Below are 25978 nucleotides of genomic sequence, written 5' to 3'. Positions count from 1 at the left end.
AAGAGGACTCGTCGTGGGAACCTAGGAGCAGACAAATATCGGTATTTTACTACTCCCTTGTACGAACTGGGCCTTTCTTGCCACTTGTTTCACGTACGCGTGCCCCAGCTTACGACAAATCCCTGGAGACGAGTCCAAAAATCACGTTATCGAATAAGGTCTATAGAATTGCTGATCTAGATGTTTGGGTTAAACAGAGCAAGCCTGTGAGCTGCACAGAACACAGAAAGCGTAGAACCACCCAATATGGGGTCAAAACTCACAACGTCTTGGGTACTTTGGTCTCATGTCGTCTCCCCAGGTGCTATGAATCCCTGATGCACATGTATCTACATATACAATGTAACCGTAACTCTACCAATGTTGCGGACGATAACCCCCCCCCCCCCCCCCGCATACAGAAAGTTGCTATATCCTGGCGCTCATACAGCATTGCGGAGGCACTGAATCACTTTTGCTAAAAGGACTAGCCGAAAGTGGCACAACAAATTTTCTATTCCCAGAAAAACGGCGTTCCAGCCGAGTTTATCTTTTAATGAAATGGTTTTCTCGGTTGGGATTTCATACCTGACAACCACCCCGATTTAGCCGCGACCATCCCGACATCGAGGGCGATAATAGGCACCCAAAAGTGCATAAGGTCCATGCCTCACTGTGACCTATATTTGTATACATTTTCGTGCCTAGGTACGTCATTCGATCTCAGGTTTGCAAAGGTTGTCAAGTATGGGATTTGTAGAGTGACCAGTTCTGACTATTGCCACATGCTGCGCAGAAGTGTCATTCCTACATCCTGGCTGCAAACATACCCCCCCCCCCCCCACACACACACACCACCAACAATGTTGGATCCTATTTACAGGACCTCACTCTATATGAAAGTGTAGCAGAGGCACTGCCAAAGTATAAAACAACATTTGAAATGAAAGCTCCGTTGTGCATGCATGGAGGGCATGGGGAAGAGACTGAGAGGGTGAAAGTGAAGGAAATTTGTTCCGAAATCAAGAGAATCCGAGGAACTATTGCTGCATTCTTCAGTTCGATAACGTCAGTGGGTTCATCTCATATGTGTTGTGTGCCCAGACATACAAGTAGCACTAACCTGAGCATGAGAGCTGCTTGTCATCATCGTGGTCAGGAAAACGAAAGGTCGAACGAAGGAGATTGCTGACCATGACGAACAACAGTGCATATCCAGACGACAGACGGCCTGGTGGTGAGCTTTTGGACCAGGGAGTACTAAAAACTGCTCGCATCCCAGGGTGCTCAGTTTCGCTCAGTTTCGATCGAGTAAGGCTTCCAGAAAGGCCCTCTGGTGCGCGACCTGCGGTGCCATAATATACCTCGCGGAGCCGCACGCGACCGGCTTGTCAATAAGCGGTAAGGGCCGATTCCCACTACGGTACCGTGAGTGCCGTGCCGAAGATTTGGGTAGGTCACGTGTACCCCACGGTACGAGCTTGAAGCTGAGAGTGATTTACACCTGCACCCTGCGCCCAATCATTCCGTGCATTCCGTCGGCAGGCCGGATCACCATTTTTATCAATTTCTGACTTTGGTCCTGAGGGAAAATAGCGGGGGAGATGACTGGAGAAAGCTCAAGAATCAACCAATCGAAAAGCCAAAAGCCAAGAAAAAACTTCGTACCACAAATACAAAAGAAAGAAAAAACTTCCTTTCAGGGAGTAGTAAAATACCTACTACTCACTGCATTCGACCTCACGGAATACCACGGCATGCCATTTCCACCCCCCAGAGACCCTCGGCACCGCGTACCGGAATGTCCACGGCGCGGTACGGCAGGAACCACGGAATGAACTCGCGCCAAAACTGCCCCTCACGTGAGCAAATCACCATGGGTACTCACGGCACGGCACTCACGGTATAGTGGGAATCGCGAAAGGCTACGGGCGAAGCGCCAGCATGCACCCCAAATCAAGACTTTTTTATTTTCCGTGGCGGGAAATCGAGCTTTTCCAGGTATCTACAGCCTGTAGAAATTCAACGCTGAGAATTTACAACTATTGTCCGGCTTTGGCCCTCTGCCACCGACCTATCCTTTGAAGGAGAATGCTGATACCAGTTGGCTGCTCTTCAGTAGTTCTTTCTCTATCGTACACATATTTTTGTATGTCGACACATGCTGTGTGCGACGACGTAGACACTTCTCAACACTTGAGTGACTTGAATTTGGCCATGATGACCGAATGTCATTGGACCGTGGAGTCGAGTAGAGGGCTCAGGCTCGATCGGCACAACGGGTACGTATAGCACAAGGGTAGGGCTAATGATATATCAAGTTGTTTGCTGTGCACAACCTTGGGGCGGAATTCGGCACGAAATTCTCTGCTCGCCAACTGTTGAGTATACCATGCAATACGTAGGTTTAAACTCGTGTTGCAGTGCTATCACGGTTGCAACCCTCTTTCAAATGTTGACATAGCCAACAACCACATAATCCAGATCAAATCTTGCCCCTTGTTTTCTTTCTAAGTGTGAAAAATAGAAATAATACCAGTCCTAATCATTGGAAAATGCAAATCACGGTCTATTATCGACACATCGTACTGTCGCGGACATGGAAATCCAGTCGATTGACCGGGGCCGGCACCCTCAGCACGTACAGAACGTTGCATGCAGTGCACATGTTGATCCAATGCGACCATCAGCAGCGCATGATAAACCGTGCTACGGCTGCATGGCCAGCGCCCTGGGGCCGCTATACGTGCGACCGGATTTCCATGTCCACGACAGTAGTACCATGCAGCCTGGTAGTGCATTTGGAGCAGGAAAGTGAATGGTAGCACTGCGGTGGTGAACACATGAGCTGATGATAACCATCGTCGTCTTGTTGGTTTGTGTTGTCTCCAGTTCATTGCAGGTTGAACGAGGAATGAACGTCTACTCTTTCTTTCCAAAACTGGCTGGGCGCACGCCAATGAGACGGAAGCTAGTGCCAAACCAGTCCTTGGAAGTTTTGTTGTGCTGCTGGACTTTCAATCATCATGTAAAGTATATTCCGGTTTCTGAGTCTTCGTGTGCGCCTGAAGAGCTACACTGTGTAGAGATGTTGGAAGTTTATCCTGCTCACGACACTGCACCAAGTACAACCACTTCCTCGGCACTGCCTGAGCCCTGTTCTGTGTTTACTGTGACCAGGAGAAGCAACTAGAAATTTGGAGCTTGAGCTGGAACGCTGGTGCTCTCTCTCTCTCTCTCTCTTTCTCTCTCTCTCTCTCTCTCTCTCTCTCTCTCTCTCTCTCTCTCTCTCTCTCCGTCACGTTCTGCCACTGTCCGAAACCGGTGCATGTGCTAGCATGTTGAAGCGCATTGTGTCTGAGTCAATCACTCACTCTCCTGCTCCTCCCTCATATGCCCAAGACAGTATGACCAACTGTGAATACAGTTCGCGCCCACATGTGAACTTGTGTGGTTCTCTTGTAGTAAGCTGCCACGTGTGTACTTGCACGTGTTGTGTACATGTGTGTGTGTGTGTGCGTGTGTATCTATGGGACTGCGTTCTCCTATTCTCTCTCCGGTGCCTTCGAGGCCCACGCAACCCTTGTGGCAGTGGCTCGACAGCACAGGGCAGGAGTGTGCACGCGTGCATGTGTATATGTGGGTGTGTGTGCGCGCGCGCGTGTGCATGCGCATGTGGGTGTGCGCGCGTGCATGCAGATGTGTGTGTGGGTGTGTGCGCACGCTGATGCTCAGCTCTCCAGAATGATGTCCGTGTGCGTAGCCAGTGTATGGTGGCAACATAGCCTTCCTTCATGTATATGTGTATGCGCATACTATTTGGGATGCTTCACTGTTTTTGGTGGGATCCAGTTACATAGTTTTCTGTTCAATTATTTATGTTTATACAGCTGCTGTATGCATGTATTTGTAGTGCAACTTTCTGTCTTTCTGCTGGTCAATTTGTCGTCTTGATGGTGTTCTAATACTGATATACATAGAAAATATTACCCTCAGAAAGTGTGCTCGTTGTGAAGTTGTCCTTCTTTGGGCTCAAACCATTGCTCGTGTATAGGTAGATACATATCAGTGGGTTCGATTGGTGGCGAGAGGTCAGCCTAAATTGTTTGGGGCGGAATTCGGCACGAAATCCACGCTGAGTACTTTTTGACGACGAGTTGCGTCGGTCTTGAAAACTCTGGCGAGAAAGCGAGGAAAATGATGTCGCTTGGAGCTTTCCGCGAAACTTAGGGCAGCTAATGCCCGCACCTTCCCAAACATTGCCTCGGAACAAGACGATACCACGAGGGAAGCTCTTGTGAGCAAGGGATAAAATAGTCTCTTTTTGGCGATATTGAGCTGAGTTTCAAATTTCCCGGGCCTGGGGTCGGATTTGGAAAATAAAAGTGCAACTTTTAGGGCACTTTTCCGGTGCTGGCGCTTCGCCTGGCTAAATTTAGGGACAAGCCCAACTTTTTTTGCGGATTTTCTGTCATAAAAAATAAACGTCACAGGCTGCTCTTCGTAGGTACTGTCCGCGTCCCAGCGGTCCGGGCAAGCGACCGCGCCTCAGTGGGACACTTGGCCGTGGCTTTTGTACTGCAATCTGTGGGAGAGCCTTTCCAGGTAGTAGTACACACCTGGCCTGGGTACCGGGTATGGACGAATCCCTGGTGCACCGGTGTTGATCCTTTTTTGTTCCTTTCCTTTTTATTTGTTTTTGCTGAGAAAGAAACGTTGCTGTTTCTGTTCCCGCCAGCGCCTTTGCTCTAGTAAAACATTGCTGGCTGATAAGGCCTCGGTCACACATGCACTTTTTTTGGCGGTTCCGCCAAAGCGTAACTTACGCTTCCGCCGTTGCCTCGGCAACGGCGGAGGCGTAAGTTACGCTTTGGCGGAAAGTTTGGATATCGGTACGCCAAAAAAATGCGAGCGGACCCTCCGCTTTCGCGGATCCGCTTTGGCGGAACCTGCATGCCGATGGCTTTGGAGTTTGGTGTGCTACTTCTGCACTGAGTTCTGGTGTTGTTTGGTTGCCGTTTGGTATTCAGTTTTCATATTGTTCTTCTTTGCCAATGAACTGTACGTTCTGGAGATCTCGCAAACAATACTGCATCGTTATGAGTGGATAATTGGTGAGGGAATCCGTCTCCCAACTCATTGGCCCCGATCGCGGACGATCTCCAACTCTCTCCAAGCAATACGTCCACCAGAGTATGCAACACTAGGACTGCAACCAGGGAGTAGTACAGTACTCTGCCACACCCTCACTGCAACTGCAGGCATCCACGCAGTCGCTGGGTCGATGATGGATCATGGAGGAGGCAACGACACCCTGCTATAAAACTATTTGAATTTGATATTGATGTAAACTAAACTAATATTCAAATACACCCGTCGCAGTGAATGTGCCCCAAATCCACGAGTGTACTTGACAGGAGACATTCAGCAGCCTGTCAGCGATCCACGATGGCTCTACTTGTACAAGCGAAGGTCGCTTCAACTCGGACAAGAAGGACGACACCCTACTATACAACTATTTGAATTTGATATTGATGCAAACCAAACTAGTAATATTCAAAATACACCTGTACTGGGCCGCAGTGAATGCGCCCCAAATCCACGAGTGTACTTGACAGGAGACATTCAGCAGCCTAGCCTGTCAGCGATCCACGATAGCTCTACTTGTACAAGCGAAGGTCGCTTCAACTCGGACAAGAACATCTAAAATTTTATAGGACGTGCTGCATTTGCATTCTCTCCGCCAAAGCGGAGCGTTGATGAGCAGAGTAGTCTACATGTATGTGTGACCGCTGCATCGTGTGGTCCGCCAAAGCGGCTGCGGTAGTTCCGCTTTCCGCCTCCGCAAAAGCGGTGCAAGCTTTTCATGTGTGACCGCGGCCTAAATGGTCATTGCTCGTGATGCCAAAGGTGAAGGGAAGCTGGGTTTCTTGCCATTTGCAACTCCCTGTCTCTGAAAATGTAGCTTGTAGCTCCGAGTATTTTATTTTTTCGACGTGCCAGACCTATTGGTATGAGCTGCAGAGATGAGGAGCAACGAAGGCGTTGGATTAATGCGTTGGATTGATGCCAATAATGGTGTTTATGGCCGGACAACGCCAGCGGTTTTCACTTGTCAGGAGGACAGTCAAGTTGGAGCAGGCAGATGACAGATTATTAATTTTGGCGCATTTTTTTGCAGAGTGGGTGGCTTGCCGAAGAGAATCATCTCAGTACCTCATGGTTACTAGGATCTGACAAATGCCTCTTATTGCTAGTCTGCATTAGAGCATAGCAGAATTGATCATGTCACAAGTACTAGTAGTGTCAAGACTTGATGTGCTACGATTGTACTCAAATCATGTGGCAACTTCACGGTAATTCGTCCTGCCACTTTACGCTCTCCCGGAATTCCCTGCAGAAGTCACGTGCCTGTGCAGGGGACAACGTGTTTACATTGCTTACTGATGCAAGCGGATGGAGTGCAGAGCAGATAAGAAGACATAATCTGGCTATTCTAATAGCTTCGGCTGCTATTAATTGGCTGGACTCCTGGAAACGTGTTCAAGAATCTAAACCAGTCCACGGAAACGATGTGACGCCACTCAGGAAGCTAAATGGCAAACCAATCAAGTTCTTTGGTAATGAAACCTTTCACCAACGTTGTCCGGTTGCATGCCTAGTGTCACTCACACAAGACCAATGGATGCCACATGTACCTAAAAGATACGCTGTTGATCAACCAGAACTCCAATACCACTGAGCAGCGTCTTCTATACAGATCCAATTAGATATTGAAGTATATGAGTCGAAGTTGCTGGTATAGTCTCTCCTAATGACCGCGTATTTGGCATAATTTTCTCTATACTGCACTCTAGAGCTACTTACCTTTTCCGACATTGAACTCAGGCAGTGACCACTCGCCCACAGAATGAGCCAATTGACACAGACACCAAGTACCATGTGCATCCGTCGCAAGAGAGACACGCAAATTTGCAAGTGCAGTGGATGTACACCCACTGATTTTCTCTTATGCCTACGATATCAGACATGACCTGAGTGAAACATATCAAGACTAGCACCGCATTACTGCCCAATTCCGTAATTATAATTATTGCGATGCCTTGTGAAAGGATTCTCAATGCACACCTGGTCTACGCCACACGGAATACATCGGATGATAATGACCAAGACAGCTGCCTATGTCTCTCTCTCTCTCTCTCTCTCTCTCTCTCTCTCTCTCTCTCTCTCTCTCTCTCTCTCCCCCCCCCTCTCTCTATCTTCATCTATATCTATCTATCCAATCTGGGGACAGAACTGTTTCGTCCTTTGTGGACTCATTAGCACAGCACAGAGAAATGAGGCCGAACCTGATTGCAATGAAAAATAAATTCCAAAACCATATATAAACCAGGGCCGAATATACTGTGCCAAAAATATCTATCTATCTTTATCTCTTTATCTCCTTGACGGCACACTGGGTCCCCTGTTTTCGCAATTCTCCACCTATCAACTCCCTTCTGTGTGTGTGTGTGTGTGTGTGTGTGTGCGTGCACGGGTGCAGGGTAAATGCGCACATATCTTTCCTTCTCTTCCTGTCTTTACCTGGTTTGTGAATCGGCTTTTTAATCGTATTTTTTTTCGGCTCACTGTTTTATGAGTTCACCTCATTATTGCACACAGGCAAGCAGTCAGGCAGCATTACAACAAATCAGCTTTGCTCCCCTCCTGTACAGTAGTGTCTACTACACTCTGCTTTTGCCGCATTCGACAACTCTCAGCACTCTAGATCTGTGTGCATTATGCTGCTACCTACTTGTATTATACTACTTCAGTACTAGAAATCCAACGAACGAAATCTCTCGTATCTGTGTGTCTCCACATGTTTCTCTGTCTGTCTGTCTCTCTATTCTATTAATCTATCTGTCTGCCCCTCTCTCTCTCTGTGTCTATGTGTCTCTGTCTGTGTCTTGGTTTTTCTGTATGCCTGTCTTTGTCATTCTCTAGCTGTCTGCCTATCTCGTTCTGTCCGTGTGCCTGTCCCTATCTGTCTGTCTGTCCATCTGTCTGTCCGTCTGTCTTCCTTTCTGTTTCTCTGTCTCCATCTGTCTGTCTCTGTTTCTCTGCCTGCTTCTCTTCTTCAGTCTTTCTCTGTGTGTCTCTCTTTGTCCCTCACTCGGTCACTTTTCTCTGTCTCTTTCTTTCTCAGTTTTCTCTCTCTGTTTCCGTGTGTGTGTGTGCACGCGTGTCTCTCTCTCTTCTCTTCTTCTCTCTCTCCCTCTCTCTCTCTCTCTCTCTCTCTCTCTCTCTCTCTCTCTCTCTCTCTCTCTCTCTCTCTCTCTCTCTCTCTCTCTCTCTCTCTGTGTTTCTCTGAATCTTCGTCTCGGCCTTTCTGTCTGCCTATCTGTGTTTGTCTGTGTAACTCTCCAGCTGCCTCCCTGTCTTGGTCTGTCTCTGCTTGTCTCTCTTCTTGGCCCTGTACTTATGTCGCTGTTTCTCCGTTTGCTTCTCTTCTTCTGTCTCTCTCTCAGTCTCTGTGTCTTCTTCCTTCTCGATCTGCCTCTCCCTTTCTCAGTTTTTTTTCTCTCTATCTCTCCCTAAGGACCCTCTGTCTCCGGCTCTCTGAGTCTTTGTGTCTGTCTCTCCTTTTGTCATTCATTATGTGCGTCCCTCTGTTTCTGTCTCGGTCTTTCTGTGTCTGATTGTCTGTCTCTGTCTGTTTTCTCCTCAGTCTGTGCTTTGTCTCTGTCTCTTTCTCTCTGAGTCTGTGTCTCTGTCTGTCGCTCTTTATGCGCAGCATCCCTCTGTTTCTGTCTTTCTGTGTCTGTCTGTCTGTCTCTATCTCTCTACCAGCCGCTGTTCTACACATAATGAAATTGTGTGGCACCGCGCACGTGGCTATGCGTGGGACATTCACACGCACACACACCCATCCGTACGCTCGATCATACAAGTACATGTAGTAGTGAAGAATTCACCTCAGACACATTATGAAAACGTATCTCTCTGTCTCTCTCTCTCTCTCTCTCTCTCTCTATGCCTGCCACTGTGCTGCATATACAGTTAGTGAAATTGAATGGCACAGAACACGTACATGACTGTATATTTACCCACACGTGGGGCATTCACGGATGCACAAACACACACCATGTATACGCCCGTCGCAAGAGAAGCACCAAATCTGCAAATGCACACACACACAGGCTTGTACGCTCGATCATACAAGTACACACACACACACACACTCATACGCTCGATCATACAAGTACAATGTAGATTATGTAGTAGTGAAGAATTCACATCAGAGACATTAAAACGTCTCTCTCTCTCTATGCCTGCCACTGTGCTGCATAATATTATACAGATAGCGAAATTGGTGTGGCACATAACATATACATTACTGTATATTTACCCACGGGCCAAGCGTGGGACATTCACGGATGCACACACACACACCACACACATGACCTGCAGCAAATAACATTTCATAGCTACAAGACCTTCAAAGAAAGTCATGGTGTCAAGAAGATAGACACGTACAAGGATAATTGTAAAGTATAAATAACATTATACATGTACATGTAGCAGGGATATTCTCAGAGAGTCAAACTACCGGATGAAATGGCAAACGAAAGTCTCAACTTCAGAGAGTAGAGTAGAGAGGGTGGGTGTGCAGACCAGCGAAGGTCATAACAAATTGATAACAACGTGTAACCAATGCCGGCAATGGATAATGTGTGAGCGACCAAAGAGGCGTACATAGCATGTCCTGTACCACCATAAACACACCTTGACCTTGCCCATTGCGTAGCAATGATACCGCATTGTTATTTCTCCAGTCCACGACAGAATGACTGATGGCGTTTCAGGTCGCCGCTTCGACGGAACATGCGGCCGCAGGCGCAACCGTAGCCAGCAGCAGAGGGTGCCTTGTGTGGTCGACGGGTAATGGCACGCCACTCCGGATGGTTCTGGGCTGCATCGTACCATCCACATGTTGGTACCGGTGGCTCAACCGACGCAAAGTCATGCATAACGACGTCCCTCCACCTCTTGCGTGGATCACGCGCGGGGCAGGCAGTTCACCGAAGAGAACACACTTCGGCAACCGGTGATCTTCCCTCCGTGCCACGTGTCCAAGCCAGCGCAAACGTCATTCCCGTATGATGTGACCAATGTCCTCAGGCACTCCAAGGGTCTTTGCAAGGGCGGAGGACGTTGCGTTGGTCTCCCATTGCTGCCGTCGCGACACTCCAACGATAGATCTGACACATTGATGGTGGAAAATGTTGAGGTGTCGTAGGTCCGGAGCCTTCGTTGTCCAGGTATCCGCGCCGTACAGGAGGGTAGAGAGCACCACGGCAACATTCACGCGACGACGACACTGCAGACTCAGTGACCGGTTCTCGGATACGGCTTGCTTCAATTGCAAGGAACTAAATACGGCAAGCAAATCGAGGGACATTAGGTGCAAACCTCGTTGTTCTAGTTGTCTAGACTGCACGGGGTCTTGAAAATACTGAGCCTCCACGTTGTATCTGTGTGGCATGTGGCATCCGTTGATCTCGTTTGAGTAGTAGTAGGCATGCACTGCATTCTGTTTTGATGAAAGGTTCGATAGCTGATGAATGGGTTTATCATTTGGCTTCCTGTGTGAGTATTGCTTCTGTGGATTGGTTTGGAGCAATGTTCAGATAGTCCAGGCATCAGGCAAATTTATAATGGCAGTCCAAGCTAGTTGAATATCCGGATCCCTTTTTCTCATCTGGTCTACACTCCATCCGCTTGCATCCGTAAGCAATGCAAACGCATTGTCCCTTACACAGGCACGTGGCTCCTGTAGGCAATTTTGGGAGAGCGTAAAGTGGCAGGACGGATATTCCCGTGAAGTTACAACATGACCTGAGTATAATCGTAGGACATCAAGTCTTGACACTACTTGTGACATGATCAATTCTGCTATGCTCTAATGCAGACTAGCAATAAGAGGCATTTGTCAGATACTAGTAACCATGAGGTACTGAGACGATTCTCTTTAGCAAACCACCCACTCCGCTATAAATGCTCAAATAATCTGTCATCTGCCTGCTCCAACTTGACTGTCCTCTTGACAAGTGAAAATCGCTGGCGTTGTCTGGGCCATAAACACCATTATTGGCATTAATCCAACGCCTCCCTTGCTCCTCATCTCTGCATCTCGTAACGATAGGTCTGGCACATCGAAATCTAAAACTAAAATACTTGGAGCTCTTATTTGTTCAAGCTATATTTTCAGAGCCAGGAAGTTGCAAATGGCAAGAAACCCAGCTTCTCTTCACCATTGGCATCACGAGCTATGATCATTATCAGTGAGCAACGTTACTAGAGGAAAGTCGCTGGAGTGAACAGAAAGCTTTCCAAGCAGCAACGTTTCTTTCTCAGCAAGAACAACTAAAAATGAAAGGAGCAACACCAAGGATTTGTCTATCCCGGTATAGGTACCCGGGTGTGTGTAGCCTCTGGCATGGCAAGGTTCTGCCACAGATTTCCAGTACAACGGCCACGGACAAGTGTCCCACTGAGATGCGGTCGCTCGCCCGGACCGCTCCGACGCGGACACCTGCGAAGAGCAGCCTGTGACGTTAATTTTTTTATGACAGAAAACTGCAAAAAAAGTTGGGCTTGTCCCTTTAGTCCTACCCGTGGGAATCGGCCCTAAAGCGGGATTCACAGAAGCTTTTTTGCGATGCGACACGCGATGCGACAGACGCGAAACCGGGAAAACCCCAAATCGCAGCCATGTCGCACCCCACGCAACTGCCGCAACTGGGCCATCGCAGAAGTTGAGCTTGGCTCAACTTTTGCGATGCGATGCGATGCGACAAGCGATTTGGTGTACGATTTTGACCTTTTCTACAGCAAAGTTGTACAAAGGTGCAAGAGTTGCCTATAAATTTTTTCAAGTTGTGTCAAACCGCGCGAATATCATGGTGACGTACCCAAATCAGCAAAACTTTGTCGCATCGTTGACTTCTTCTGTGAATGGTATTTCGCGAGTTCGCATCGCACGCATCCATCGCAGATCGCGTCGCATCGCGTGTCGCATCGCAAAAAAGCTTCTGTGAATCCCGCTTAAGGCTGTGAAGTAATCACAGTATCGGCAGTTGCAAGTTCTTTGGGGGCATTTGGAGATATTCATGGCCCAATAACAAGAAAGATCGTGGAGCATGGTGATTTTTCAATCGAAACGGGAACCCGCCATGAAAGGATGAGTTTGAAGAAGAGCATGCCGTCTACTGTGCGTATAGGTTCCGGTAGTACTACGGTACGGGTTTGGTACCCAGGTCAAACGCAAACATGTGTTCGATATCAGCAAGGCGGACATGAGGCAAAGGCCTGGCCAAATCAGGGAGTAGTACAATACTAGTATACTGTACTGTATTGTACTACTCTCTGGTCCAAATCGCCTCACCCACACACGGATCGGAGTACGACAAATCCATGGGGTCGGGGTCCACCAGCCAACCGCCAACTGGCCAGTGGCGTGGGGTCAGACGAACAGGACTCATCTGCTGTACGAGTAGGAAGGTCGGATGCAGAAAGAGTAGCAGGACGAGAGGCGGGAAATCCAAGCTCATTTAGGGCCTGGTCAGACTGCGGCAAATTTTGGTTGCCTGACGAAAACAGAACAGCGTCCAGAATTTGAATCGCGATCACACTACACATGTGGGGAGAGTGAAAATTCAAACTTCATTTCGAGCGTCAAGTGGTAATCTCCACGAACGACGTCAAATTCCTTCACCTTGGGGATCGCCAACACCTTCAGTGCAATCCTTGCAACCATCCTTATGAGTTTTGTTGTTGTCCGTGGCCAATTAGCTCCTCGATAGCGAGATGAAAAAAGCAGTGATTATCAGCGTCAATGGCGTATCAGCGTCAAATCCTGTTTGGAGCGGAAAAGCGTGGTCCGTTCTTGCTTTTTTTTTGGAGCGTCAACTCTCGCTTTTGCCGCTCTGGCGGCAAGTTACTATGGAGATTCGGATTATAATCCCAGGATTATTTCGATTTTGCCGCAGTCTGACCAGGCCCTTAGGGGCCTATTATATGTGCAAGTCCAGCCCGGGCTGGAGCGAGCGGGCCAGCCCACCAAGGCTGTTTACATGTGCAAGGCCGGGCTCAGGGCGCCAGCCCGCAGTGAGTTTATATGCGCTGAGCTCACGCCAGCCCGTTGTGGGTATGCAGCGAACACACTACGACTGTAGTGTGCTGCCCCGGGCTGAAACGCAGGGCTGCAAGCCATCGTGACTCAGGTTATAAACCAAAAACTTTTTTTCTCACACAATGTATTCTTCTGCTGATTTCTTTTCGCGCTGTGGCACATGCTTGGTGTGTTGCATCACCTTGTTTCTTTTTCCTGTTTTTCACATTTTTAGCTGTCCATATCAAAGTATTTTGCAGTAGTTCCCCTTCCATTTTAATGTAAATCATGCATGTCGACAAATAAACAGTGCTCACTGCACGTCCTTCTTGTTGCTGTACAAAAAGCTTCATAGATTTTCAACACAATATCGGGAATTCTCTTTATAACTTCCCTCAAAAGGTAAAAGTGCCTATTTTGTAGTATGAACGCAGTGTCGACCACATAATAATACAACTCTGGCCCGGGCTGGTCTGTTTACATGTGCTTTTTCTGGCCCGCCTAGCCGGGATCCCGGGTGCTTCGAGGCGGGATCCCGCCTCGCCTTTTAGAGATCCTACTCTGGTTCTGCCCGTACTAGTAGTAGTAGAATCCTAAAGGACGTTTTGGCTCTTCGTTGAGCTCATTTAGTTATTACACATAGACACTCAGTGTCTTTCCACTCGGAAACAATTCTCCTCATACTTCAGTAAGAATCATTATCATTAGTATCAGAGATACTCAAACTCGTGACTGTCCTCCAAGTAGTAATGATGAGAAAGCGTCTACATCACGACGGCTGGGGTAGATATTCCCACCAGCCGTACACGACGCAGAAAATGCTAGTGTCAAGATAAGGACATCGTGGAGGCGAATAGAGACATACCGTAGAAGTCTCCGGTAAACGAAAGCAATACGACAGGAAAAGAAGAAGACTGTATAACCATAAACGGGACAAGTCATGGCAGTAAGTATAGAACTAGAAAATGAATGGGAACACAGGCTGAGGGTTGACTTGACATAGAACGTACATGTAACAATAAATCGTAATGTTGTCCGACGGTAACACACAGTAGCAATGAATACTAGAAATGCATCGAAAGTGCAGCTGTCCAATCAGAGACGTGTGTGAAGACGCATGCAAATATCTAACACTCCCTCCGTTGAGATACAATATCAGACACTCCCTCCGTTGAGATACATAAGGCTGAACGAATGCATGTATTGTAGCTCAACAACGAATACTTATGATATTGCAATCAGAGGTGTATGATCTTCTTAAGACAACGCTTGACGCATCTCACCATTCTCTCAAAGAACCCGCCCCACCAGGGGGGCTTCTCAAGCAGATGGGGCTTCTCCAGTAGATAGGGTCCCGCGTTGAGGCAGACGTTGATCGACGGGCCCTTGCCTGAGCGGAATGACGCATCGTACACAACACGCACTCTTGTCGTGGTCCTATCTTCTCCACCAACGGCTTGATGTGGCACATAGTGTATATCTCTCACATCACCAAATTCCGGGCTCTTGACTTCCTCGATATTGCTGATTCGGAAGTTGTCGGGTAGCGTTGCATGGCGGACTTGATTCTCCGTTATTGGATGTATCCCAAGAGACTCCAGCTCCCAGGATTGTTGAAGCTGCTGATCAAGGACCTGCGCTGTCGTCGTTAAGCTGTGCACCTCAGTAGCGAGGCATGTACCTGTCGTACTAGTTGTTGGGCCTGATGCAGGACCAGACAAGACCCAGCCAAGACGCGTACGGATGGCTGTCGGACCAGAGGCCGTCGTGATCGTCTTGCCCATCATAAATTGCCAGTACTGGTCGGCTCCAATCAATAGATCGATTGTGGCTGTGCCGTCGCAGTCGTCTGCCAGTGTGAGGCCTTGTAGCGCACCGCAGCACTGGACTGCTTGTGCAGGGTGCTGGTTCTGGACTGGTGCGCAAATTGATTCAATCACGATACACTCCAGCTGCAGGGGGTCTCCCTCCGTACTCTGTACGGTCCGATTCACCACGTCTCTTAAACCGCTGTCCCCAACAGAGCAATCACCGAAGGCATTGACATTCAAGCCTTCCTGCCTGTCTGTCTTTAGGTCCAGCCGCCTTTGCACATCACGTGTCACGAATGAGCGCTGGCTCCCTCCGTCGAACAACACTCTCACAGGGATCCCGGTGTCTCGGACAGGTATGCCTGGTGCAACCATAGCTTTAGCGGTCTGCAGCAAAACCATACTGTTGTCTTTGCTAGATGATGTCAGAGCACTGACAGACGACAGTGTAACGCTGCTGGCGGATGGATTGGTCAGTCCCTTCTTGCTTGGAGCCGATGCTGCCCTAGACTGGTTGTTAGCGGCCGGCTTCTTTTCATAGCGCAACGTGGGTGGTGTCACAGGTGATGGCCTGTCAGATGTTGAGTCACACAGGGTAGTGTGGTGTCGACGTTGGCACTTGGCGCATTTCAACTTCGACTGACAGTGACGGATTATGTGGTTCGGTTTCAGACACAGAAAGCACCTTCCGTTGCTCTTAACTATGTCCTTCCGCTTCTCTGTGTTTGTAACGACAGAGCACCTGGCAGTCTCATGACTCTGTCCACAGAACACGCAACTGGCACTTGCCGGGGACGTAAAGGCTGCTAATGCTGCTGCTGTTGGCTGTTCTCTGTAGGTCTGTTTGTTGCGTGTACTGGTCCCCTCAGGCCGTGTGGTGATGCCAGTGAGCGTCTCCTGTGCTGTTGTTCTGTAGTCCGCTTCTCTTAATGCCCAGGCCAGCAGAGTGCATACCGTCTCCGCTTCTCCTCTTTCTGTCATCTGGCGGTAGTACTGCGTCAAGAGAGACTGTGGCAGTTTCTTCAGGAGCTGCTAATAGAATGCACCAGCCTGAAGTTCCTGGCTGCGTCCGGCATCTTCTAGGTGAATGACTGCTACTTGGAGAAGATCAGCGAACTTCTCCAGATCCTGGGCAGCTCGTTCCATTCGTATCACTGGTAGCCGCGCCAGCGCCTCTGTATGCACTGCTGTCTGTCTTCTATCGCCAACAAACTTCTGTTCTAGACGCCTGATTGCTGCGGTGTACGCTGCTGCTGAGTATCCATAAGATTCTATCGCTTTCAATGCTGAGCCCGTCAAACACTGACGTAGTTGCAATAATTTCAGTTCTGGCGATAAATCTTGTTGCTCTACGCAAACCGAGAATGCTGCTTTCCATGTTCTGTATGCTGTTTTATCACCACTAAACGTAGGTATCTTCACTTTCTTCAGGTGTCGGTACACGTCTGTTGGTGCTGCTGTTGACGATGTTGAGCTGGCTGTCATTCCAGACCAACTGGTCTGCGCGGGTTGCTGCTGCTGGTATTGTTGCTGTTGCCGCTGCTGCTGCTGCTGCTGTTGTTGCCGCTGCTGCAGCTGCTGTTGTTGTTGTTGCCGCTGCTGCTGTTGCTGCTGTTGTAGTTGTTGCCGCTGCTGCTGCTGTTGTTGTAGCCCAGACAACGGCTGTGGCCTGGGCCTCGGTAGCGGCGTGGAAAACCGCTGCGGCGGTAGCATGCGTGATAACGGCTGCGGCATAGACGACGGCTGCAACGTAGACAAAGGCTGCGACGACTTCGGCACATAGACCGACTGGGACGCGTACAACGGCGGCAACGAGTGCTGCGACACAGGCAACCGCAAAGACTGATCTGCCGACAATGGCGGCAACGACTGCTGCGACACGGGCAGCGACTGCTGCGATACAGGCAGCGACTGCTGCAACACGGGCAGTGACTGCTGCAACAAGGGCAGCGACTGCTGCGCTACAGGCAGCGACTGCTGGAACACGGGCAGCGACTGCTGCGACACAGGCAACGGCAAAGACTGATCTGCCGACAATGGCGGCAACGACTGCTGCGACACGGGCAGCGACTGCTGCGATACAGGCAGCGACTGCTGCAACACAGGCAGCGACTGCTGCAACACGGGCAGCGACTGCTGCGCTACAGGCAGCGACTGCTGGAACACGGGCAGCGACTGCTGCGACACAGGCAACGGCAAAGACTGATCTGCCGACAATGGCGGCAACGACTGCTGTGACACAGGCAACGGCAAAGACTGATCTGCCGGCAATGGCGGCAACGACTGCTGCGACACGGGCAGCAACTGCTGCGATACAGGCAGCGACTGCTGCAAGACGGGCAGCGACTGCTGCGACACAGGCAGCGACTGCTGCGATACAGGCAGCGACTCCTGCAATACGTGCAGCGACTGCTGCGACACAGGCAACGGCAAAGACTGAGACGCAGACAACGGCGGCAACGACTGCAGCGACACGGGCAGCGACTGCTGCGTCACAGGCAGCGACAAGTACTGATACGCAGACAACGGTTGTGACATACATGAAGGCACGGGCTGCGACAAAGACTGCGACACATACAAAGGCTGTGTGTGTGTGTACTGCATGCGTGTGCGCTGTGATTGCATCCTAGACACAGGTTGCGATGCAGTCTCTGGGGTCTGTTTGCCAGGTTGCCACAATGTGTCCATGGAGTTGTTGGTGTGGGCCAATGGTGCTGTCCCAGTGTTGAACTGCTGTGCATTCTCAATCATATACTCGGTGCTTTCTGGGACAATCACCGGCGTAGCAATGTCTGGCACGAAAGCGTTCGCCCACGGTGTATCACTATTTGCAGTTGCACCTTCTACGTCGTTTGGATACTCTTGCCGATCCTTCGTATCTGCCTTTTGATGATGACCATAGCCTTGTAAAGCCGTCTGATCACCAGCGGGTTCGCTTAACGGTGCACTCTCGCCCGTTTCGAGAACCTGTGCGTCTGCCTGTGCACGACTCGTGCTGTCTGTTTGCGGCATATGGCCGCTCAGGACAAGGCCTGCAGCTCCTGGTGCGTGATCCGTGCCCTTATCTAGACTCGCTAGGTACGCTTTCACCTTATCGGCATTCCGGGTGTACTGTACACCGCTTATAGAGCTCGCACGTGAACTGTTGTAGTTTGAACAAATTCCGTACATGTACTCACTAACCATAGCCACTGTGTTTGCATACATTTCTTGTGTTGCTACATACTCCTCAAACAACTCTCGATCCTCCTGCAATGTACTAAGCAAGCAATGTACTTTTAGGTCCAGCTCCACGAGTGACAGTTTGACACCACTTACAGGTGATCCATTTTCGATATCGTTCAGAACCGCGATTCTTGCTCTGACGAAGGCGACACTCTTGTCAGCCTTTCTCGACCTCGCATCCATTGAATCCGGCTCGAAGGACCAATTTTAGAGATCCTACTCTGGTTCTGCCCGTACTAGTAGTAGTAGAATCCTAACGGACGTTTATGGCTCTTCGTTGAGCTCATTTAGTTATTACACATAGACACTCAGTGTCTTTCCACTCGGAAACAATTCTCCTCATACTTCAGTAAGAATCATTATCATTAGTATCAGAGATACTCAAACTCGTGACTGTCCTTCAAGTAGTAATGATGAGGAAGCGTCTACATCACGACGGCTGGGGTAGATATTCCCACCAGCCGTACGCGACGCAGAAAATGCTAGTGTCAGGATAAGGACATCGTGGAGGCGAATAGAGACATACCGTAGAAGTCTCCGGTAAACGAAAGCAATACGACAGGAAAAGAAGAAGACTGTATAACCATAAACGGGACAAGTCATGGCAGTAAGTATAGAACTAGAAAACGAATGGGAACACAGGCTGAGGGTTGACTTGACATACATGTAGAACGTACATGTAACAATAAATCGTAATGTTGTCCGACGGTAACACACAGTAGCAATGAATACTAGAAATGCATCGAAAGTGCAGCTGTCCAATCAGAGACGTGTGTGAAGACGCATGCAAATATCTAACACTCCCTCAGTTGAGATACAATATCTAACATCGCCGGGCCAGCGCTTGCCATGTAAACGCACCACAGGTTTTGTGTGGATTTGTGTAGAACCCCGAGATCCCGTTGCAGGCGGGCTGGCCCGCCTGTCGACCAGCCCGGGCTGGAGCTGCACATATAATCACCCCCTAAGAAAAGTGATTCTGTCAGCTTTTCTATTATTGTGTTCATATGGCGCTACCTAACGACACCGCTATTCAGACACGTTGTCTACGTGGCTACGTAAGTTTCTACGTAAGATGCTCGGTACGCGGTACCTGGTCCTGGACCAGGGAGCTACTCCATGGCTCCTACTATCGCGCGGCCGGCTGGCCGCATGCGTGTGCATTGCAGACTTTTTGTTGTTGCCTTTTCGGATGTGCATGCACGAGGAACTTCCTTCTTTGGAACTGCTTCTTGCATGAGCTGTTTCGGATATTTCGTCTCCTGGCCTGGCTTGTTTCGTTTCGGCGCTGCTGAGACCTCCTTTCGCGGAATATTACTCAATGGCAGGTGAGTTGACCAGTTCCCTTTGATTCATTTGCTCGTGTTGACTCTTTTCATTTACGAAAAGTGTGCTGATTTTGGGTGGAATGTAATAAATAATTGAAAAGCTGACAGTGCCGGTCTTCCCATTATGCTAGTTATTATGCTAGCATTATCCGCCGGTGCCTATCCAGGACCAGGTACCGAGCATCTTACGTAGAAACTTACGTAGCTACGTAGACAACGTGTCTGAATAGCGGTGTCGTTAGGTAGCGCCATGTGTACACAATAATAGAAAAGCTGACAGAATCGCTTTTCTAAATTCAGACTTCCGCATCCTTTGCAGCATTTCATTGCAAGGCGTACGCATTAATTCATTGCGAGGTGTTTTCCGAACGCAATTTGAACCCGTGTGTTGTCCACGGTCTCAAGATGCCCGCCAGAGAGTCATTGACTCTGATGCTTCTGTGGTCCTTGCTGCTGCAGAGTGCTTTCGGTAACTATCCGTGGTGTGTTTGGCTACTGTTCTGCTTCATTCCCCCCCCTTTTCATGATTTTGCATGTTATCGTTTCCTCGGATCCCGGTTTTCCACTCTGTTATGTTCGAATCCATAGTCTGTCTGTACATGATTTGTACGCAACTTCTATTTGTTTGTTTTTTGTTTTTGTTTTTTTTACCAGGCGTGGGCCATCCCCTGATCATAGGTGCCAAAAAAATGTGTTGTCTAACCTACGCCGTCTATATATGGGTATCTTACTGGAACTACGGTACCCTACTAGCCAGTGCAGGCTGTCGTAATAAAACGTCTCATCCGTGTTCCATTCCCGTGCATGGTACATGCATGGTGCGACGGCACAATGACAGCTGTCGCAAATCACACTGAGTACTGTATAGCAGGAAATTTTCGGACGGAAATATTTTCGGACAAAGCGGAATTTCGACCTTTCGTACGGATTTTATTTTCGTACAGTGCTACATGCTAAATGCACGTGTTCTCATGCGGTACGCATGTATAGTGAACATGACTCCACAGGAACAAATTTTAGTACGGAATTAATTTTAGTACAAAAGAGACCGTGTACGAAATTGTACGAAAATAAATTCCGTCCGAAAATTTCCTGCTATACAGTATTAGGCCAAGTAAAAAAAAAAGCTAGATGATCGTCCCCGTCCGCCCCAGTTTTTGTCAGCGCCCCAAGAAATATTTTATTTTTTAAATCGTGAGTTTTACTATATGGACCACATACTACTAGTATATCACAACGTCAGTATCGATCTGCTGAAGAAAGAAAAAGAAAAAAAGAAAAAAAAAGAAAAAAAGAGAAAAAAAACCTTGATGTTGTTGTGTACACTGTGTGCATGAGAGGGTAAAAAGTAAAAAAATAAAAATAAAATCCTCCCGCCCTCCCCGATTTTTCCAAAAAAAAAGGACGATCATCTAGTAATTTTTTTTACTCGGCCTAATACAAGTGTTTTTTGGTGATTCCTGGTTAGCTGCTAGCTTTTCCCTACTCGAAGATGTTGCCGCCGCGAAATCTGGGGGTTTGTGTTCGTCCTGGCGAAAACCGTGTTTTGATCCGTTGAGGGAGACGAGAGATACAGTGCGAAGACGTACGATCTGTCCGAGAATCGGCGAAGAAGAAAGCTTCGCAGACGACCCGTAGTGGTTGGGAACAGAATGGAACATATACATGTACCAGTCGATGCCTGTCATGGTAGGGATGACTGCTACGAAGTTTTAGCCCCATGCTCCCCAGTGCTTTTTAGCGCCCGACGATAATTACCAAATTTCATCGATTTTCCATGTGGATCAAAGCATAGTCTCCTCAATCTTCTCCAGTCGAGCTGAGTCTGGACGCTACAATGTCGAGACGCGAAAAGAGAACATGCATGAACACACAGGAGCATCACATGCAGCTGCATTCTGCCTTGACGAAGGTGAGAACAACACCAGCACCACGCATTTGGAAGACATTTCGAAGAAGATGAAGAACTACATATCTGCGTTCAAAAAAGCCTCTGTACTGTGCAGTATGCATGCGTGCATGCGCGAAGCACGGGATCCGCGGATCAACTTCGTTCAAAAATCATTGTGCCACACGGGTTGTATGATTTGTGTGCGATCATGGTCTTTCTTCTTGACAAACAAAAGTGAAGTTTTTCGATCTTCAAATCGCCATAGCGTCCTTGTCATGACTCCAAATCAGCTGAAACTTTGCAGGAGGAATGAAAATGCCATGCTGAATCGATTGGTACCATTTTTGAAGGGTTTCCTTGAAAAAAAAAATAGCCTGCACTGGCTAACCCTACTCTACTACTACTTTATCACACTCTTTATACTGCACGGAATTGTGGGTTGTTATAATAGTTATATTAACTGAGCACAAAGAGGACTAAAGTAGATGAAATTTACAAGGAGATGACCACTAGGGGGACTACAAGAAGAACAACTGTGAGAACTACTAGGAGAACGCTGTAAGGAGAACGACTAGGAAAACTACACTACGCAAGCGCAGCCTTCTGGGTAAAAATAAAGTTATGGAGGGAAAAAGGAGTGCATGCAGTAAGTGGCAATAGGGTGAGCGGGAAAAGGGGTACATGCAGTAAGTGAGACAGGCTGAGCGGGAAAAGGGTACATTCAGGGTGAGCGGGAAAAGGGTGCATGCAGTAAGTGAGACAGGGTGAGCGGGAAAAGGGTGCATTGAGGTAGTGAGGCAGGGTGAGCGGGAAAAGGGTGCATGCAGTTAGTGAGGCAGGGTGTGCATGAATGTGTAGGGAGTGCATGAATGTGTGTAGGGGAGGGCGTGCATACGGGAATGTGTATGGGGCTAAAGGACTCGTGCAACATTACTCCCTCTCTGGGTGGAAAGAACTCCTGTCCCCATGAGAAGCAAACACAAACAAACTAATGGATAATGGGTGTAAAGCGGGAATCACATACACAACCGCACATACACAACTCACACACAACACATATTCACCACATGCACAGTACACGATATTTGAATAAAAGAATTTAAAAATAAATGAAGTTAAGTTTAATAGGGCAGTCGGGGGGGGGGGGAGGGGCACACAGGCACACCACACACAGCAACACGCACGCAGCATACCACCACCGGACAATTTAACAACGCATGTAACACAATTCTTACTCAGACAACTCACACTCCGACACCATCTCCACGTCATCACGAAAACGGTTATATCTGGTGGAGGCATTGGGGGGAGGGGGGAGGGGGGGCGGGGTGGGACGGGGAGGTGGATTTTCAGTGTTTCGTCGTGCTCGCCGATCAGCGGCATGGTGGCGAGCCCGGTCGATGTAGGCGGCCGATCGGACTCGCCGCCGTGGCCGCTGTACCTGCCGCTGCGCCTGCCGCTGCATCTGGCGTCGCCGGATGGCACAGCGAGCATCCTCCTGCCGTGGCATCAGGGGACGGATGGGTTGGCGAGGAGGAGGAGGTGGTGGCGGTGGTTTGCGGCCCGCGGGCGGAAGCATCTGCACCATGATGGTACTGCATACCAGACAGAACACAGGGGTAGACACACAGCCACCCACAAACAAACCAGAACAGCAATGTATGGGTTAGAATCCACAGAGGACGAACACTCTGCGGGAAACAGCGAGGACGAGCGCTCGACTGAAGGGAAATGGTTAAATGTTACGACGGGCACTGCAACAGCGAGGACGAACACTCGGCTGAAGAGGAATAGCTAAATTTTATATGGGCACTGCAATAGCGAGGAAGAACACTCAACTGAAGAGGAATAGCTAAATAATAGTAAATATTATACGGGCACTGCAACAGCGAGGACAAACACTCGGCTGAAGAGGAATAGTTAAATATTACGGGCACTGCAGCAGCGAGGACGAACACTCGGCTGAAGAGGAATAGTTAAATATTACGGGCACTGCAACAGCGAGGACGAACACTCGGCTGAAAGGGAATAGTTAAATATAACGGGCATTGCAACAGCGAGGACGAACACTCGGCCGAAGATCTCAAAACAAGGGCGTAAATAAAGAGGGCAGACGGGGAATGGTGACTCCCGCCATGATGGGAGCGCGGGGGGGGGGGGGGTTACCCGGGGCGTTCACAGGTGGGAGGTTCACAGGGCCAAAGATTCGCTTCAATGTTTTCCTGTGGACGGTCATGATATTGGTCCGCCGGTATGAATGGACGCCAAGCCGTTTAATGGTATAGACTAGGGGGAAGTGAACAACAGAAACTTGCCACGAGCCATCCCAATACCGGAACAATTTAGAGCTGTCGCCAGCATGGGGGTGTCGGTAAAGCCAAACAAACTGTCCTACTTTCAAAGCATCGGCGTTTGCTTTGAGATCATAGTTGGTTTTAGCACGACGGTGGCCAACATCCAAATGTTCCCCGACTAACCTATAGGCAGCGGTCAGTCGATCTCTCAACCGCACCGCATAGGATGTGTGGGTGATGGAGCTGGGAAGGGTATCTGGGGCTGGGCAGATCATTGATAGGGGCAGACGGGCCTCCCTCCCGAACAATAGAAAGAATGGGGTATAACGAGTGGAATTGTGTTCACTCGTATTGTATTCTAGGCAAATTGAACCAGAGGCAACCGTTCATCCCAAGAATCACAATCAGCTGAATCAATAAAAGCACGGAGCATGACCTGAATGGTGCGGTTGGCTCGTTCAATCATGCCATCACACATGGGGTGATATGGGGTCGTTCGAGTCTTTTCAGACCTGAGAGCCACAGCCTCGCAGTCCCTGTTTCACAGTCACATTTGCACGAACTTCTCTGACACCAAACACAATGCCACTCCTCACTGACATGCCTCTGTCCTCCTTCTTTGTGCGTTGCGCTTATTCTTATTAATTTTTGTGTTTCTGTTTCGGTACATTTCGTATTTCAAGGCATATCCCGAGGCTATAGGTATCATTGATTAAAGGACCATTCTGGAACATTCAGCATAATTGTATTTCTCTTGCTAGGCTGTTCATTACGAATTATTAGCCCTCCACTGTCTGCTATCTCAACCCTACAGCCTCCCATTATAATGGAACTCCCTTCAATTTAGACTACGTCTTTGGGAAATCCTCAAATATATAATAATAATAATAATAATAATAATAATAATAATAAAACATCGAACGGCGTGCACAATTCAAGAAACAGCTGTGAACAAAACTGTGATCCTGGGTCCGAATGGATTTTCGCAGGGGCTCCAAAACGGACAAAAATCCGCTCCACGGCCACGGCTACAGTTTGGGCAGTAATGTTAGGTAATGGGATAATCTCTAGCCATTTGGTAAAGTAATCCCCAATGACGAGAATATACTTATTAGGGAGATTTCGCTCTACGTAATTACGTATGAAAATCCGTATGTCGTACGCGCCGGGGAGCGAGGGCAGCTTTCATACGTAAATCTTTCTACGGAATTCCGTAGGAAAGCTCTTTCCTACGTTGGGTCCTCCGAAGGACTTTTTGAAATATTTTTTCGCATTTTCCGCATTTATCCATGGCAACGTTCAAGCCGCGCGAAACACAAGGTACACACACCGTACACCACGTGCAAAATAAGATGGAAAACGCGGTTTCGGTTCATGGTGCATGCGGTGGGCGCATGCAGCCAACGCGTCTCCAAAGCAACAACGCATGTTTAGCAGTCGTGGATAAATCACGTAGAGCGAAACCCAGCAGCTCTGTTTTTTACGTATGAAAATTCCGTGCAGTTCCTACGTTATTTTCATACGTAATTCCGTAGAGCGAAACCTCCCTATTATTAGACATCCTTAGCAAAAGTACGATAACGCTAACTTTTACGGTACTCACTCCCAGCCGTGACAAAAGACGTTATCGGATAACGGAAAAACGTTACAGAGCTCAAAATAACGGGCCGACGTTCGTTATGGAAACTCTGCAAAAAATGCAAAAACTCGCATTGTTTTGTAACTGGCGGGAGATAAAAAGCACGTGCAGATTGAGATGAGAGTCGAGATTGCTTCCTCTTGTGACATTTAGCTTTTTTGGCGAGTTTTGCCTTTCAGTTGACAATGTCTGCGTCCTCTGCTTCGTGCCTTTCTCCCTCTATCCCATCTGGCAAACAAAGAACCAGTTCCACGGCACTCCTGAGGAAGAAATTCATCGGCCTCTCCCAGACGTGCTGGAGCTGGAGAGCCCTTACAGTCTTCGGTGCTGCGTTTAGGAAAGGTTTTCCAAGGACCTGGAAACAGCGAAAACTCATATTCGCCGTGCTTTTGCTATTCCAGAGTAAAAGACCTCGCCAAGGTATTCTTTCGGAACGACAGCAAACTAATCCCTGGTTCAAAATTTTGAATTTCCCGCACCTGTTTCCACGAAAATTAATATCGCCATGGTTGTCACGACTACTTCGTCTCAACTATAACGTACTTTGTGCTAAGGGAAAAGTCAGCTTGAACGATCCAAAGTACGGAAAGGTTTGCGTTTACGTTAGCGTTTTTTTAGCTAAGGATGTCTATTGTTGACAGTGGTAGGTAAAGGG

General features: G+C 48.6%; 1 protein-coding gene across 1 annotated transcript; it reads right to left on the bottom strand.

The window, feature by feature from the left end:
• Positions 1-14373: 14373 nt before the first annotated feature.
• LOC135828723 (uncharacterized) lies at positions 14374-15927 on the bottom strand. The gene has a single exon (XM_065341146.1). The coding sequence runs from the start codon at positions 15925-15927 to the stop codon at positions 14374-14376; it is 1554 nt and encodes a 517-aa protein (XP_065197218.1).
• Between the last annotated feature and the right edge of the window lie 10051 nt (positions 15928-25978).

Source organism: Sycon ciliatum, chromosome 12 (genome assembly GCF_964019385.1).
Source record: "Sycon ciliatum chromosome 12, ocSycCili1.1, whole genome shotgun sequence".
NCBI classification, from domain to species: Eukaryota; Metazoa; Porifera; class Calcarea; order Leucosolenida; family Sycettidae; genus Sycon; species Sycon ciliatum.
This window is presented reverse-complemented; position numbering and strand designations above follow the sequence as displayed.